Source organism: Poromitra crassiceps (genome assembly GCF_964638095.1).
Source record: "Poromitra crassiceps genome assembly, chromosome: 4".
Lineage (NCBI taxonomy): Eukaryota > Metazoa > Chordata > Actinopteri > Beryciformes > Melamphaidae > Poromitra > Poromitra crassiceps.
In genome coordinates, this window is record NC_139626.1 from 16592559 (window position 1) to 16609664 (window position 17106).

The window sequence follows — 17106 nt, forward strand, 5'->3', positions numbered from 1 at the left end:
GGGATGTGTGTCATGTAACTTAACTGAAGGAATCAGTTAACGTAACTGATTCCTTCAGTTAAGTTACATGACGCATGAAAAGGGCTCGTGAAATTTATACAAATCCTCTCTGGCTTTGAGTTTTGTCAGTATCATCCCTCTGTCAATCTGCTGAAAACAAAACTGCCCAAAATAGTTTTTTAAAATATTTTTATTGTCAGCTCAAAACATTTCATCACAACAGAAACCATTAGATATAACTGCTCTCTGAGGGTGTTACAGGAAATACAACATGGGGTGTTACAGGAAATACAACAAGAGGCGCGTACAAAACAACAAACATGGGATCTTTCTTTTCTAATCTGTGAAGTGTGCCACCATAGAGAGGCTGTCACACATCCAGGGGGTGACGACGGGGCTTTGGCATTACGACGGGGCTTTGGCATTAAGTGTGACAGCCTGTCTCCATTTCTTCTCTCTCGGAAGGAAGGCTTGGTTGCTTGTTCGGCTTAATGGCACAAGGGAAACAGTCAAAGGTGGCTTCTGTTATGACCCCCCGGCCACGAAGGTGTTCTTAGGCCGGCAATAGCCCTGGCCGGAGGCATTATGTTTTCGGGTTGTCCATACAACGTACGGACGTTAACGCGATATCTCAGGAACGCCTTGAGGGAATTTCTTCAAATTTGGCTCAAACATCCACTTGGAGTCAACGATGAACTCAGACCTGCCAACCTTGGGGAAATGTTTTTGAGTGCCACACGGGAGCGTCACATCATATGACTCACCGCGTTTTGGGCTTAACGCTTACTGTAGTTCACATGGTTTCCCACCACTTTGCTTTGCACACGGTCACACAAGTCAAAAGTTTGAGTGCACCTGCTTTATATATACATATATATATATTCATTATTAATATTTCATGATATGATAGGTGTGCTCTTGTACTCTGTTAGTCCATGGCATGGATTTTCTTTTACATTCGCGTGGCTGCCATTTGGAGATTTTTAGTCATAGGGGTCTGAAATTAAGCCCAACAGCCTCCAGCTGAACATGTGTTCTCTAGGGTGTAAAGTCTACACTAACAAACTAGTTAGTTTGACACTAAAGGTGTGTCTTTGTTTAGTTGCACCACAGAGACGTAAGGTAGCTACATCTTAACTAGTAGACCGTAAAGTCCACACTAACCAAAATAGCGTCGCAGAAAATGCCGTTTTCACTTCCTGTGGCCAATCAGTGAAAAGCACGGTGGACACTGTGTTTATTACCGTTGTTTAATTAAGCAGAATGAAAACAGTCAGGCTGGGACATGTTGCCCACCGCAAATTAGTGCTTTCATATTTCATTAACATTAACCAAATGATAACTTTATTGAGTAATGTTCATTAGGTTCATCTGTTAACGTGTATCTGTGGTGAGAGCCTTTTTGTGCCGCCACTTGTAGAAAACGAAAGCGCCATGGTGCCAAGTTGCAACCATGCCAACTGCTATTCTACGGAGGACTTTACACCTAGTAAGGGGTAGGTGTAAGGTTTAAGTTGTAACGTATGCCTACGTTGGAACTAGGTCACTTGGTGCACTTGGCTTAGCGGGGAGATGAGAAGGACGGCTGTGTTTCCCTGCTCGTGGCCGGTGCAGGGTCAGGAGGAGAGGAGAAGAATGGCTGCTCACTCTGGTAGGTAGTAGAAACACACAGACACACAGATGTTGCTGGGAAAGCAGATGTCAATGCAGAAGTAGACCAGTCTCGGTTTTCCCGGGCCTGGAGAGAGAGAGCAAGAGAGAGAGAGGGAGAGAGAGAGAGATGGAGATTACTGGACCATGATGACTGATTCAAAAACCTGAGAAAATCATTGAGAAGATACGGACTCTGTGAAGTTAAGCCAATATGGCAAGGATTCTCTTGGTTTAATGTGGGGAATAAAAAACAGCAACAAAATAAATCAAAAGAACAGACTTTCGTAGCCTGGTTATGTTCACGCTCCTCCTGAAGAGAGTCTGGTTATGTTCACGCTCCTCCTGAAGAGAGCCTGGTTATGTTCAATCTCCTCCTGAAGAGAGCCTGGTTATGTTCAATCTCCTCCTGAAGAGAGCCTGGTTATGTTCAATCTCCTCCTGAAGAGAGCCTGGTTATGTTCACTCTCCTGAAGAGAGCCTGGTTATGTTCACTCTCCTGAAGAGAGCCTGGTTATGTTCACTCTCCTGAAGAGAGCCTGGTTATGTTCAATCTCCTCCTGAAGAGAGCCTGGTTATGTACACTCTCCTGAAGAGAGCCTGGTTATGTTCACTCTCCTGAAGAGAGCCTGGTTATGTTCACTCTCCTGAAGAGAGCCTGGTTATGTTCACTCTCCTGAAGAGAGCCTGGTTATGTTCACGCTCCTCCTGAAGAGAGCCTGGTTATGTTCACTCTCCTCCTGAAGAGAGCCTGGTTATGTTCACTCTCCTCCTGAAGAGAGCCTGGTTATGGTCACTCTCCTCCTGAAGAGAGCCTGGTTATGTTCACGCTCCTCCTGAAGAGAGCCTGGTTATGTTCACGCTCCTCCTGAAGAGAGCCTGGTTATGTTCACTCTCCTGAAGAGAGCCTGGTTATGGTCACTCTCCTCCTGAAGAGAGCCTGGTTATGGTCACTCTCCTGCTGAAGAGAGCTTGGTTATGGTCACTCTCCTCCTGAAGAGAGCCTGGTTATGTTCACTCTCCTCCTGAAGAGAGCCTGGTTATGGTCACTCTCCTCCTGAAGAGAGCCTGGTTATGGTCACTCTCCTCCTAAAGAGAGCCTGGTTATGTTCACGCTCCTCCTGAAGAGAGCCTGGTTATGTTCACGCTCCTCCTGAAGAGAGCCTGGTTATGTTCACGCTCCTCCTGAAGAGAGCCTGGTTATGTTCACTCTCCTCCTGAAGAGAGCCTGGTTATGTTCACTCTCCTCCTGAAGAGAGCCTGGTTATGGTCACTCTCCTCCTAAAGAGAGCCTGGTTATGGTCACTCTCCTCCTAAAGAGAGCCTGGTTATGTTCACGCTCCTCCTGAAGAGAGCCTGGTTATGTTCACGCTCCTCCTGAAGAGAGCCTGGTTATGTTCACGCTCCTCCTGAAGAGAGCCTGGTTATGTTCACACTCCTCCTGAAGAGAGCCTGGTTATGTACACTCTCCTGAAGAGAGCCTGGTTATGTTCACGCTCCTCCTGAAGAGAGCCTGGTTATGTTCACGCTCCTCCTGAAGAGAGCCTGGTTATGTTCACACTCCTCCTGAAGAGAGCCTGGTTATGTTCACGCTCCTCCTGAAGAGAGCCTGGTTATGTTCACGCTCCTCCTGAAGAGAGCCTGGTTATGTTCACGCTCCTCCTGAAGAGAGCCTGGTTATGTTCACTCTCCTGAAGAGAGCCTGGTTATGGTCACTCTCCTCCTGAAGAGAGCCTGGTTATGGTCACTCTCCTGCTGAAGAGAGCCTGGTTATGTTCACGCTCCTCCTGAAGAGAGCCTGGTTATGTTCACTCTCCTCCTGAAGAGAGCCTGGTTATGTTCACTCTCCTGAAGAGAGCCTGGTTATGTTCACGCTCCTCCTGAAGACAGCCTGGTTATGTTCACTCTCCTCCTGAAGAGAGCCTGGTTATGGTCACTCTCCTCCTGAAGAGAGCCTGGTTATGTTCACTCTCCTCCTGAAGACAGCCTGGTTATGTTCACTCTCCTCCTGAAGAGAGCCTGGTTATGGTCACTCTCCTCCTGAAGAGAGCCTGGTTATGTTCACTCTCCTCCTGAAGAGAGCCTGGTTATGGTCACTCTCCTCCTGAAGAGAGCCTGGTTATGGTCACTCTCCTCCTAAAGAGAGCCTGGTTATGTTCACGCTCCTCCTGAAGAGAGCCTGGTTATGTTCACGCTCCTCCTGAAGAGAGCCTGGTTATGTTCACGCTCCTCCTGAAGAGAGCCTGGTTATGTTCACTCTCCTCCTGAAGAGAGCCTGGTTATGTTCACTCTCCTCCTGAAGAGAGCCTGGTTATGGTCACTCTCCTCCTAAAGAGAGCCTGGTTATGGTCACTCTCCTCCTAAAGAGAGCCTGGTTATGTTCACGCTCCTCCTGAAGAGAGCCTGGTTATGTTCACGCTCCTCCTGAAGAGAGCCTGGTTATGTTCACGCTCCTCCTGAAGAGAGCCTGGTTATGTTCACACTCCTCCTGAAGAGAGCCTGGTTATGTACACTCTCCTGAAGAGAGCCTGGTTATGTTCACGCTCCTCCTGAAGAGAGCCTGGTTATGTTCACGCTCCTCCTGAAGAGAGCCTGGTTATGTTCACACTCCTCCTGAAGAGAGCCTGGTTATGTTCACGCTCCTCCTGAAGAGAGCCTGGTTATGTTCACTCTCCTCCTGAAGAGCATGGAGATAAGAGCAGCACGTCCTATTGTAAACGCTTTTTGTCGAAGTGAAATGTCATTCTTAACCTCATCCAAGTAGGCCAGAAATGGGTCCCAGATAATCGTGAACTAAACCAAATGAATTGGTCCTCAGAAACCGGAGTCTCTCCATATGTATAACTGAGACCATGTCCGTCAGCCACAGCTGAAAAGACTTCCACTCCTTCAGAATGAGTCTCTTGGCGATAGTCGTCCCCTGCGTCAGAGACTGTTGTACAGCCGTAGGGAGGGGCAGAGAGGATGCTGAACAGCCGAAGATGGCGAGTGTTATTTTATAGGCCTTAGAGTACCAATCAAAGATTTTGGCCCAGAATCCAAATAGTGAAGGACAAAACCAAAAAGCATGGGATAGTGTGCCCTCTGACACCCGACACCTATCACATAGTGGTGAGACAGAAAGATATTGTGCAACCTGCACTTGGAATAATGAAGACGATGAGTGACCTTAAATTGGATCAGTTGGTGTCTGCTGTTAATTGAGCAGAGCTGGACTATAGACAGACTCCTGTCCCATATAATTTCAGACAAGTCAACATCAAGTTCCTCCTGCCCCGCCTCCCTAATCCTCTCAGTGGGGGCCCTGATACAGTCATCAAACACAAATCTAGAGATAAGATTCCTGGATTGAGGGGGGATTAACATCACATCAAAAAAAGCATGTTCATTTGGGAGAACTACAAAATCACGAACCTTGGATCGAACATAGTTCCTGACTTGTAGGTATCTGAGCCAGTGCACATGGAGTTCTGCTAATTTCCAATTCTTTGATAGTCTCTAGTCTAGGGTAATGTGTTTCATACAAGTAAAACATGTTTGAATTGAATTGTATTTAATTGAGTCAGTCAGTCACAAAACATGTTGCTCTCACAGACAGGACTCACATTTTCTGCATTTAAATGTTAAATGTGCAATTTAAATGCAATACAGCCGTCTCATCAAGTCTTAAGAGCAGTCTGTGATATGGATGCTACTGCAGTATGGAGACTATCTGATGTCAGGTAACGTAAGTAAATCTTTATTTATATCCACCTTATTTCTAGCTGCCATGATGTCTTACGTGAAATATGGGTGCTTCTTCCGGTGTAATCCTCCCAGCCCCCTCCCCCCGTTACGTTGCTGACACAGACACAACATACTGTAGCCCGTCTGTAAACGACAGCTGCAGGTGAACGGAGCAAATCACGTCCAGCTTGGCAAAAATCTTGTCGATAAATATCCCGAGTGGTCCAAAGAGCAACAGAAATAGTGGATGAGAGAGAGAGAGAGAGAGAGAGAAAGAAGTTAGTTTCAAGAAGGGCCCAGATGGAGCCTGAAAAGGTGTGTCTTTAGTCTTTTCTGAAAGATCGGCAGTGATTCCCTCAAATAAGTCGTCAAACGAGTGTTATTTATTGTGACAAGCAACTTTTTTTTTTTAGTTTAGTTTAGAGTTTTAACAAGGAAATGCGCCAGCTGCAACAATCAGTCACGTTCTATTCTAGACCGGACCTTGCATCCATAACTATTTTACAGCGGGGCATTCAAAAATAAGGTGGATAGCACCTTTCAAAACCGTAGGTACAAAACTGCTGTACAAGAGAGAAGGCAATGAATAAAAGCTAAATAAAAGGGTTAGGGTTAGGGTAAGTAAAATAGGGAGTAAAATAGATGTAAATAAGTACAGTTTAAGTATCCACATGTACATTTACAGAAATATATCCATATACACATACTGTACATGGTGTGATATCAACAAGGTGGGAGTTTCAGCCTGTCATTTACTGCAGCAGTGGAAAGGTCACTGAGTCATATAGTTTAAGATCAGGTTCCTGCCTAACGTTGCTTCTTTAAAGAGCTGCCAGCCACTCTCCCTCAGTCTGTGGCTGTGTTCAAGTCACTATATCTCAAGTCGCATCTCAAGTCCCCAGTGTTCGAGTCAGAGTCACCAAAGAGCTGTACCCTAACCAATGAGACACACTGTCCACTTTATGACAGTGTTATGTGCTGTACCCTAACCAATGAGACACACTGTCCACTTTATGACAGTGTTATGTGCTGTACCCTAACCAATGAGACACACTGTCCACTTTATGACAGTGTTATGTGCTGTACCCTAACCAATGAGACACACTGTCCACTTTATGACAGTGTTATGTGCTGTACCCTAACCAATGAGACACACTGTCCACTTTATGACAGTGTTATGTGCTGTACCCTAACCAATGAGACACACTGTCCACTTTATGACAGTGTTATGTGCTGTACCCTAACCAATGAGACACACTGTCTACTTTATGACAGTGTTATATGTGCTGTACCCTAAGCAATGAGACACACTGTCCACTTTATGACAGTGCTATATGTGCTGTACCATAACCAATGAGACACACTGTCTACTTTATGACAGTGTTATATGTGCTGTACCCTAACCAATGAGACACACTGTCCACTAGGGGTGTCACAATATATCGTCCCACGAAATTTCGCGATAGTAAAACGTCACGATATGTATCGTTGAGATGAAATCTCATATCGTGAAAAAAAAAAAAAAAAAAAATCAAAAATAGACAAAGAAACGTCTTTGTTTGTTGAAGTTCAATCTGTGGAAAGTAGTTCAGTTGAACAAGTCTCTGAAGAGACACATGAGAAGTTATACAGGAGAGAAACCATTCAATTGAGTTTCTGGCAAAACTGTTTACTTGACAGGAAAAACTGAAGATGCATAAAAAATAGACTAAGAAAAGTCTTGTTGTTTGAGTTTGAAGAAAAACTGAAGATGCATAATGAGAATTTATACTGCTGAGAAACCTTTTAGTTCAAAGTAAATCTAAGTGACGGTGTAACTCATTCTATTTCAAGATAAGCCTTATCTCCAATCTCATGTTTTTTCTAGTTGTTATTGTAATAACAATTTCCCACAACAGCATGTTTTGTATTTGTGCATTTCAAATAAAATACTACTTTTCCAGTCATATATTGTCATTATTCAAGTTTAAAAAAATATCGTTAAAATCATATCGTATCGTATCGTTATCGTGAACCCAGTATCGTGATACGTATCGTATCGTGAACTGAGTGTATCGTGACACCCCTACTGTCCACTTTATGACAGTGTTATGTGCTGTACCCTAACCAATGAGACACACTGTCCACTTTATGACAGTGTTATATGTGCTGTACCCTAACCAATGAGACACACTGTCCACTTTATGACAGTGTTATATGTGCTGTACCCTAACCAATGAGACACACTGTCCACTTTATGACAGTGTTATATGTGCTGTACCCTAACCAATGAGACACACTGTCCACTTTATGACAGTGTTATATGTGCTGTACCCTAACCAATGAGACACACTGTCCACTTTATGACAGTGTTATATGTGCTGTACCCTAACCAATGAGACACACTGTCCACTTTATGACAGTGTTATGTGCTGTACCCTAACCAATGAGACACACTGGCCACTTTATGACAGTGTTATGTGCTGTACCCTAACCAATGAGACACACTGTCCACTTTATGACAGTGTTATATGTGCTGTACCCTAACCAATGAGACACACTGTCCACTTTATGACAGTGTTATGTGCTGTACCCTAACCAATGAGACACACTGTCCACTTTATGACAGTGTTATATGTGCTGTACCCTAACCAATGAGACACACTGTCCACTTTATGACAGTGTTATGTGCTGTACCCTAACCAATGAGACACACTGTCCACTTTATGACAGTGTTATATGTGCTGTACCCTAACCAATGAGACACACTGTCCACTTTATGACAGTGTTATATGTGCTGTACCCTAACCAATGAGACACACTGTCCACTTTATGACAGTGTTATGTGCTGTACCCTAACCAATGAGACACACTGGCCACTTTATGACAGTGTTATGTGCTGTACCCTAACCAATGAGACACACTGTCCACTTTATGACAGTGTTATATGTGCTGTACCCTAACCAATGAGACACACTGTCCACTTTATGACAGTGTTATATGTGCTGTACCCGTTCTAACCAATGAGACACACTGTCCACTTTATGACAGTGTTATATGTGCTGTACCCGTTCTAACCAATGAGACACACTGTCCACTTTATGACAGTGTTATATGTGCTGTACCCTAACCAATGAGACACACTGTCCACTTTATGACAGTGTTATATGTGCTGTACCCTAACCAATGAGACACACTGTCCACTTTATGACAGTGTTATGTGCTGTACCCTAACCAATGAGACACACTGGCCACTTTATGACAGTGTTATGTGTGCTGTACCCTAACCAATGAGACACACTGTCCACTTTATGACAGTGTTATATGTGCTGTACCCTAACCAATGAGACACACTGTCCACTTTATGACAGTGTTATATGTGCTGTACCCGTCCTAACCAATGAGACACACTGGCCACTTTGCATTTTTTTGCATTTCATGTCCTCTCTTTTAAAGTGTCACTAAGAAGAAGCTAAAACCAGGCAATCTGCTGAGAAAATATATAAAGCCATAGACTAGTCACTAGCACATGCTTCCTCCGATACATGTGCCAGCCACTTCTTTTCACCTGACAGTGAGGATTTTCACCGGCAGGATGTAGCGCCTGGGAGGATCACGCTATTGCCCCCAGTTCCCCTCCCCCCAATCAGGCACCCCGACCAACCAGAGGACCCGTCGCTAGACCAGGACTCATACCCCACCGGCTTCCCAACCGCAGACACAGCCAATTGTGTCTGTAGGCACGTCTGACCAAGCCTAGTACCGCTGCCGGGAATTGAACCCGGGTCTCCGCGGTGGTAGGCGAGTGCTTTTACCTGCACACTACCCAGACGCGCTGTATCAAAGCACTCTTCACTACAGTGGATCCCCGCTGAGAGAGTGCGTCTGTTCTCACCGTCAGCCCTCCTGGTCCAGTGGATAGAGCTGTCCCGACACAGAGTCTGGAGAGGCTGCTCCAGCGTGGACACATCCACCGGACTGGCTCCCAAAACCCCCAGGAACTCCGTCTGCCTCTGGGTCTGGTTCCCAAACAGCTGGAACTGGCTCTGCTGAGGACAGAGAGAGGCATGGGTACACGCGGGTCTGGAAAGTGCTTGAATATAAAGGTGTACTATGAAACTTTTTTAGGGCCCTTCAAATGTAAACAAACTTTTTTCTTCTTCTTTTTTACATTTCAAACTATATTTTAGCTCTGACAGAACTCTTTTTCTGTTTTAAGATTATTTTTGGGGCATTTCGCCTTTATTTTTTAAATATTTTTATATAGGACAGTGGGCAGACAGGAAAGGCGGGGAGAGAGAGAGGGGATGACATGCGGCAAAGGACCGCAGGTCGGATTCACATGATGGTGAAAACACCTATTGATGTTCCATTACGGCAATGGCGGGGAAGCGTTGTCTCTTAAATAACGGTAATGGACGCCAATGGCTGAGAATGAGTTAAGTGTTAATGAGTCATTAACATGACTGGAAATACATTTGCATTAGAGGACTTAGGAGACTGGTATATGTGAACATCTCTGTGAATTATTAGCCAATAATTTAGAAATAATTTGCCCTTGAAGTGCTTGAAATCTATCATTAGAAAAGAGTAGCATCCCTAGGAGGGGAGAGACGGAGTGCGTCCGTCATGACATCTTGACAGAAATCCACAGATGACGAGTCAGCGGGAAAGAATGGAAACTCCTGAGAAACGGTGTCACTCAATCAGTGTGAGAAGTCACATATTTCCAGCCATAATGACGAGACAAAATGACAGCAAATTGGAGTCAAACTGTAATGGAGAAGATGAGCGAGAGGTCCAGCAGTCCAAACGAAACCGAGATTGCGATTGAGTCAAAACGTAGGCTGCTATTAGGCTGCTGTCTTTTCTTACGAGGGCAACAAGGTCGCCTATTTGCACTCCTATTTAGCACAAAGGCTGTGTGTAATTGGTCCACTTACACTGGTGATGGGCTCTGATAGGACACCGCTTCAACTTGTGTTATGCTTCAGTGGCTCATGTAACAATCTGTTTTCCTCTGCCCTAAAAGACCCAAAAAGACTATTGTGCCGACGGGCAAAACATCTCCCCTGCACCCATACGCGCCTATCCTACCTCTCCAAGTCTCTAGGTTTGAATACTGAGGACTTGTGTCTATGAGATATGTGACACCATGAGAGACAGGACTCTCACATGTCACAAAAACACTCTGAGACTCTCAACTGTTGCTTTTGTTGTGTGGAAACGGGGTATTGCACAAACAGATGACAATCTCAGTCTCGATTTACCCCGTGGCCCTCGCCATTCAACTGCTCATATTGTCAAATCACAATTAAGATTGTAGATCCCACACAAGTCGCACCCCAGGGCTGCTTCATTCAGAAGCACTTAAGCCAAGCTTTACGAGTATGGACGTCAATCATCGGACTACAAACATAGAGATGGCAGAGATTGGCTTGTGTCCTGTCACAATGCAGTCCAGATATCTGCCATCGAGCGTGCAGGCCCGTCTCTGACTACTCAACGGATCAGGCCGTACTTTAATCCAACAGAGGAGCCTTAAAAGCTAAAAAGCCCCCAGACAGAGTGGCCATTGTGCGAGCTCCAGGGCTCCAGGCTCGCTGCTGTAGCCTCCTGTAAGAAGAGATGCTGGGCTTGGAGGCGGGAGGGGGGTGGGAGGATCGGATGTGCTGAGGAATTCAGCCATGGAGGAGAGAGAGAGAGAGAGCGGGAGAGAGACTATAGGACCCTTCAAGGTCCTGTCTGCTTCACTGCTACTACCAGAGATGGGAAAAGTACACACATTCTTTCCTTAAGTAGAAGTACAGTTACTTCTATTATTTTTTTTTTAAATAGTAAAAGTAGAAGTACTGATTCAACTTGTTTACTCAAGTAAAAGTAAAAGGTATAGGCTATGAAATGTAATAAGGTATAAAAGTTAAAAAAAAAAAAAAAGTATTTTTACCAGCTGTTTCTGTGCAAAGCTAAGTGAAACTTGTATCATATTAATATAATTCGAAGACTATTCAACTTAAAAGGTCCCCTCCAAACATATTTTAAGATGTATAAAGACTATTCTTTGATTAATAATTTGTGTGATATGGTTTTTCTACTAAAAAGGTGCACATAATGCGTGAAAGCTGGGGAGCAGCGAGACGAGAGAGACAGACAAAACAACGTGACATCATTTTTGTCTGCCATGCAGTAAAACTAAGGTAACTAGCCTGTTTTGAAAATGTATAAGGAGTAGAAAGTACAGATATTTTTGTTCAAATGTAGGGAGTAAAAGTAAAAAGTAGTCAGAAAAATAAATACTCAGTAAAGTACAGATACCTGGGAGCGCGATGGAAATCAGGACTTTCTTGCGCTATCCTGGTGTATTTTAATACTGTATGCATCTGTGTATTGTATTTATTATTATGTCAAGTAAAATCATTCATTCATTCACCTGAAAATCCTACTTAAGTCCAGTAACAAAGTATTTGTACTTAGTTGCTCCCCATCTCTGGCTACTCCCCCTTCCTTTGAGGAGTGGAGAAGTCATGCAAAACATGGCTGAGTGGAGACAGTGCTTTGGGGATAAGATGCAAAACATGGCTGAGTGGAGACAGTGCTTTGGGGATAAGATGCAAAACATGGCTGAGTGGAGACAGTGCTTTGGGGATAAGCTATGAGTGACACTCACAAACCACTAATGCCAGATCACACATTAGTGACACAGGTGGGGTTTAGAGGAGCCTGGCAAAGCGAAAAGGGCAACCCCAACTTTCTTCTGCTTAATTTGCCCAATTGCATTTAGTGGTTAAGCGATGCAGTCTCGAATATCCTGAAGGCAGCGAGGGAGATCCTCTATTGTATAACATCACTTGGTTCTCACGTGTTGAAATGTCGTTGTGTTATTTACCTTGTGTGCTGACTCACGGAGGACGGACTGCACGTTTTCATAGTCTGACTTCTCCATCTTACGCAGGAAGCAGCTGTCCTGATCCACAGGTTTGTAACATATCAAACCCTGTGAAAGAGGAAAGCCAACACTCAGATTTCTCTCTCCCAAAATCCACGTTAAAGGAACACAGCAACATTTTGGGAGATTCACCTATTTGCCATATTCCCGATATAAGACGAGAAGATAGATGTCCTTCTCTTCTCTGTGTGTGTAGTAGTCGGATGAGTCTCGCGTTGAGGCTATGTGTCTAGTGGAAAAACAGCAAACCGCCCCCTCCCACTAGTTAGCTTAGCACAATGAATGGTAGTCATTGGTACTGGCTAGCCTACCCCTGCTAGCCTACCACTGCAGAAAATAGAAAGAGAGGGAGAGAGAGAAATGCTTCCATACTGCTCACCTGGCGTAATCCAAGTCTCCACAAGCTCTGAGATGCCAAGTTGACTTGAAAAGACGTCATTTGCACCCTGTTTTTAGCTGAAATCTGCACCGTAGCCACTAGCCAGGTGCTACACGATGGTGGGCGGCGGATATTGTAGCTCGCTATGTTTCTACGACACACACAAAGAAGAGAAGGACATCTATCTTCTCATCTTACTATCATTTGGGAAGATGGCAAATAGGTGAATCTTCCAAAATGTTGGCCTGTTCCTTTAAGACCTGCTGGTTTCTTTCAGCTATTATGGGTTAGGGTTAGGGTTAGCTGTCTCATTGACAGCTGTACTCACGTGTTTGATATCAAAGAGCACGGTGGATGTGTGATTGGCTGGTGAGGTCACAGAGAAGGTCACCAGGTCATTCTGCTCGTCCACAACCGCAGACTGGTTGATCAGAGTCCCGGTCTGATCGGGCACTGTGATTCGGACAATCTGAAAAGACTACAACAGCGGGGACGCACTTCAGATCATTATGTGGAAAGCTTCCCGATGCCATACAGATCTCTAGGGATGCACGATGGGCATCGGCCCGAAACGAAGATTTCTGCTGATACGACAGGCCGATAAAATGATCACTAACGCAGGGAGAGCAGCGTTCAAACCTGTTTAAGAAGGATGAATCTTACAATTTTGTTTGAAGGAAAATATGGCCTGTTTTACATAACCTAAGTTGAAGTAGTTTTCTCATTTTGCCCAGTGAATGTATTTTGAAAAGAATTGCATTCATGTCTGCCTCTGCCACTGGGTCATAAGACTAGGCATAAGAATTTGCACATAATTTATATCGGTATCGGCAATCGGCCAAAAGAGTTAGAAAATATCAGCATATCGGATATCTGCAAAAAATCCAATATTGTGCATCCCTCCAGATTCAGAATGTCAGATGGGTGGTGGACAGTGTCAATCAGTGGATGTTTGGCGTGGATGAGGCGCATCTCATCTCACCTGTGAGCGGGGCGGCGGCAGCCCCAGATGTCCTGTCAGACCCAGGGCGATGATGACCAGGAGCAGAGAGGCCGAGAGGCTGAGCCAGAGGGCCCTGTGTGGGAACCGCCTGCACACCGACGGGACGCCATCCTGACCACACAATCACACAACAAGCAGCACTCAAACTACCACCATATCATATAATATCTTATTGTAGTATGTATGTATGTGTACGTCCTCTACCAGGATAGGACATTAACACCAGCCACCAGCCAAAGTGTGTCTGGTAGGGATGGGTCGATATATCGACATTTAATCTCACTACTATAATAAGGCAGGGGTTTGGCGGGCATGATGGCGTTCACGGCTCACAATTACCCAACTGCATATACAGTATGCCAGATGAGCATGAACATGCAAAGCATTCAAGCTACAGATGCGCTAGATATGAGCGCGCGATATTTCTAGTCCCGGGGTTTTCAAAGTGGGGTGCGGGCCTCCCCAGGGGGGCTCCAAACAGGGGATGCTCAGTGAATGGAAGTGTGTGTGTGTGTGTGTGTGTGTGTGTGTGTGTGTGTGTGTGTGTGTGTGTGTGTGTGTGTGTGTGTGTGTGTGTGTGTGTGTGTGTGTGTGTGTGTGTGTGTGTGTGTGTGTGTGTGTGTGTGTGTGTGTGATTTGGCTCGAGAGATAATTCAGAGATATAGTAGTTTTTACTACCAGTAGTTTTTACCACTTTCCCAGAGTCAGAAACAAATAAATGCCTTCAGACAGACCTTTTCTATGTGTATTCTGATGTATGTCAACGGTTATCAGGCTCAAATCAAAATCAATAACATATTAGTGATGGGAGGGGTTGAGCCCTCCTCTAGTCTTAAAAAAAGCAGAACCCTCTGTCTGTATGTCCTTCACGTCTCAAGAACCGTTCATTGGATCGACTTCAAACAGAGAGTGTGCTTAGGGGGACCTGTCGGAGTGCAGTGCCGAATTGCGTGCAATACAAGTGGGAGAGCATGGTGGTAGAGCATGGTGTGTGAATGGGGGGAAGGAAAGGGGCAGGAGGAGAACGGGCACTGCACTAGTCTATTGCAATACAAAAATGTTACAATACGTATCGTGGGGCAGAAACATTAATCGTGATAGCTCCACTTAATTCTGCTGTACTAGTAGACAATTTGACAAGCTACAAACAAGCTCTACATCCAAATGTAATTTGCACTTTGTAATGACATTTGAAGTTGTTTACATTCTAGCAAGACAAGACAAGACAACACAACACAAGACAAGACAAGACAAGACAAGACAAGACAAGACAAAACAAGACAAGACAAGACACAACAAGACAAGACAAGACAAGACAAGACAAGACAAAACAAGACAAGACAAGACAAGACACAACAAGACAAGACAAGACAAGACAAGACAAGACAAGACAAAACAAGACAAGACAAGACACAACAAGACAAGACACAACAAGACAAGACAAGACAAGACAAGACAAGACAAAACAAGACAAGACAAGACAAGACAAGACAAGACAAGACAAAACAAGACAAGACAAGACAAAACAAAACAAGACAAGACAAGACAAGACAAGACAAGACAAGACAAGACAAAACAAGACAAGACAAGACAAGACAAGACAAGACACAACAAAACAAGACAAAACAAGACAAGACAAGACAAGACAAGACAAAACAAAACAAGACAAAACAAGACAAGACAAAACAAAACAAGACAAAACAAGACAAGACAAGACAAGACAAGACAAGACAAGACAAAACAAGACAAGACAAGACAAGACAAGACAAGACAAAACAAGACAAGACAAGACAAGACAAAACAAGACCACCGCTAGAAAGATGATCTGAAATCAACAGAATTCTGCACAGTCACACTTTGTTGTCATTGAACTTTTATTACATCGTATCATGGTTGTATTGAATCGTGAACCCCATATCTTGGCTAGTCAAATAGAGAAAGTGGGTGGTAAATAGCTTCCAGCTCCAACTTTCTAGAGCAGTGGTTCTCAAACTTCAAGAACCCCTAAACTGACACAAATTAGACCACCTACCCCCATTTGATACGATTTTGTCCCAGGGTCCCGAATCATGATGTTTGCTTTTAGATGTTTTATTACAGAAAGTGTAAAATGTGTGAAACCCACGACCAAAATAGTCACATTCTGTCATTGTGTTACTTCTAGTACTTCTACTTCCTGCTTCTAGTGAAAATAAATGATTACCCTTTTTGCTGGGGGCCCCTGAAACGCCCTCAAGGACCCATGGGGGTCCCCAGACCCCACTTTGACAACCACCACTCTAACTAACCATCATTTGGAGATGCATCCTATAATACAAGTCCAGTTGGCTGTAAAATAGAACAAGTGTCTGGTGAATTTTTGACAGCCTCTCTGACCTGCAACCAAATAAATGTATCTTCCATCTCCAACTTTCTAGTGAATTGTCTGCAGAGCTGTGCAGCACTTTAGAAGCACTATCTTACCGTGCACTGAGCTTCCTCCAAACGGTTGTCTGAATGTTTCCAGCACCTCACCATCCTGTGTCCCGTGACCGCTCCTCTCCAGCCGCATGGAGCTGTGGTCACCACTAGCACTGACTGAGCTTCTGAGGTACCTACACCCTCTGCACAGTCTCTGTGGACCCAACTGTCTCCCTCCCCCCCACCTGTCTCCCTCCCTCCCACCTGTCTCCATCCCTCCCCCACCTCCTACTCCTCCTCCTCCTCCTACTCCACCAATTTTGGGAGGGTTACATTTAAAATGTATTTTCCACTACAGAATACTGAATTATGCAAGTATGTAAACTCAAATGTGGCATGTTTTGTTTTGTCCTTCAACTGATTTAAAGACTGTTTAAAGACAAATGAAATCCACCAGAGAAGCAAGTCATCATTGCTTTACCCCTCCTTTCATTTAACAACTTGTGTGCTTCATAAGAATTTTAGAGCAAAGAAAAGAAAACAAATAAAAGTATTCCCTTCAAGTATTCAATTTTAAAGAAAGTAACTGTATTCAGAATACCACCCATTTAAACTGTACCTGTAATGGAATACAGTTACACATATTTTGTACTTTAAATACTGTATTCTGAATACATGTATTGCGTTACTCCCCAACCCTGCCCTCTGGCCATGGTCTCTTAGCTTCCTTCCTCAAACAGGCGCCCCTTCACACAGAACTTTGTCACTCCTGCCAAGTTCAATTTGCAAGCTTTTGTGTCCCTCCCCTGCTTCAGATGGCATCTGCTCCTCTAACCTTCTACCCATTTCCACTACTCCTGCGCCCACACACACACACACACACACACACGCACGCACGCACGCACGCACGCACGCACACACACACACACACACACACACACACACACACACACACACACACACACACACACACACACACACACACACACACACACACACACACACACACACACACACACAGAT

At 44.5% G+C, this 17106-nt stretch overlaps 1 protein-coding gene across 1 annotated transcript; it reads right to left on the reverse strand.

The window, feature by feature from the left end:
• Positions 1 to 1643: 1643 nt before the first annotated feature.
• bricd5 (BRICHOS domain containing 5) lies at positions 1644 to 16218 on the reverse strand (the record flags this gene model as incomplete). The annotated part of the gene is made up of 6 exons (XM_083634978.1): positions 16147 to 16218; positions 13663 to 13794; positions 13009 to 13158; positions 12242 to 12349; positions 9251 to 9401; positions 1644 to 1738 (listed from the first exon to the last, which is right to left on the reverse strand). Exons 1-6 carry the CDS (start codon positions 16198 to 16200, stop codon positions 1644 to 1646), a joined length of 690 nt encoding a protein of 229 aa, XP_083491104.1. The 5' UTR covers positions 16201 to 16218.
• Positions 16219 to 17106: the final 888 nt, after the last annotated feature.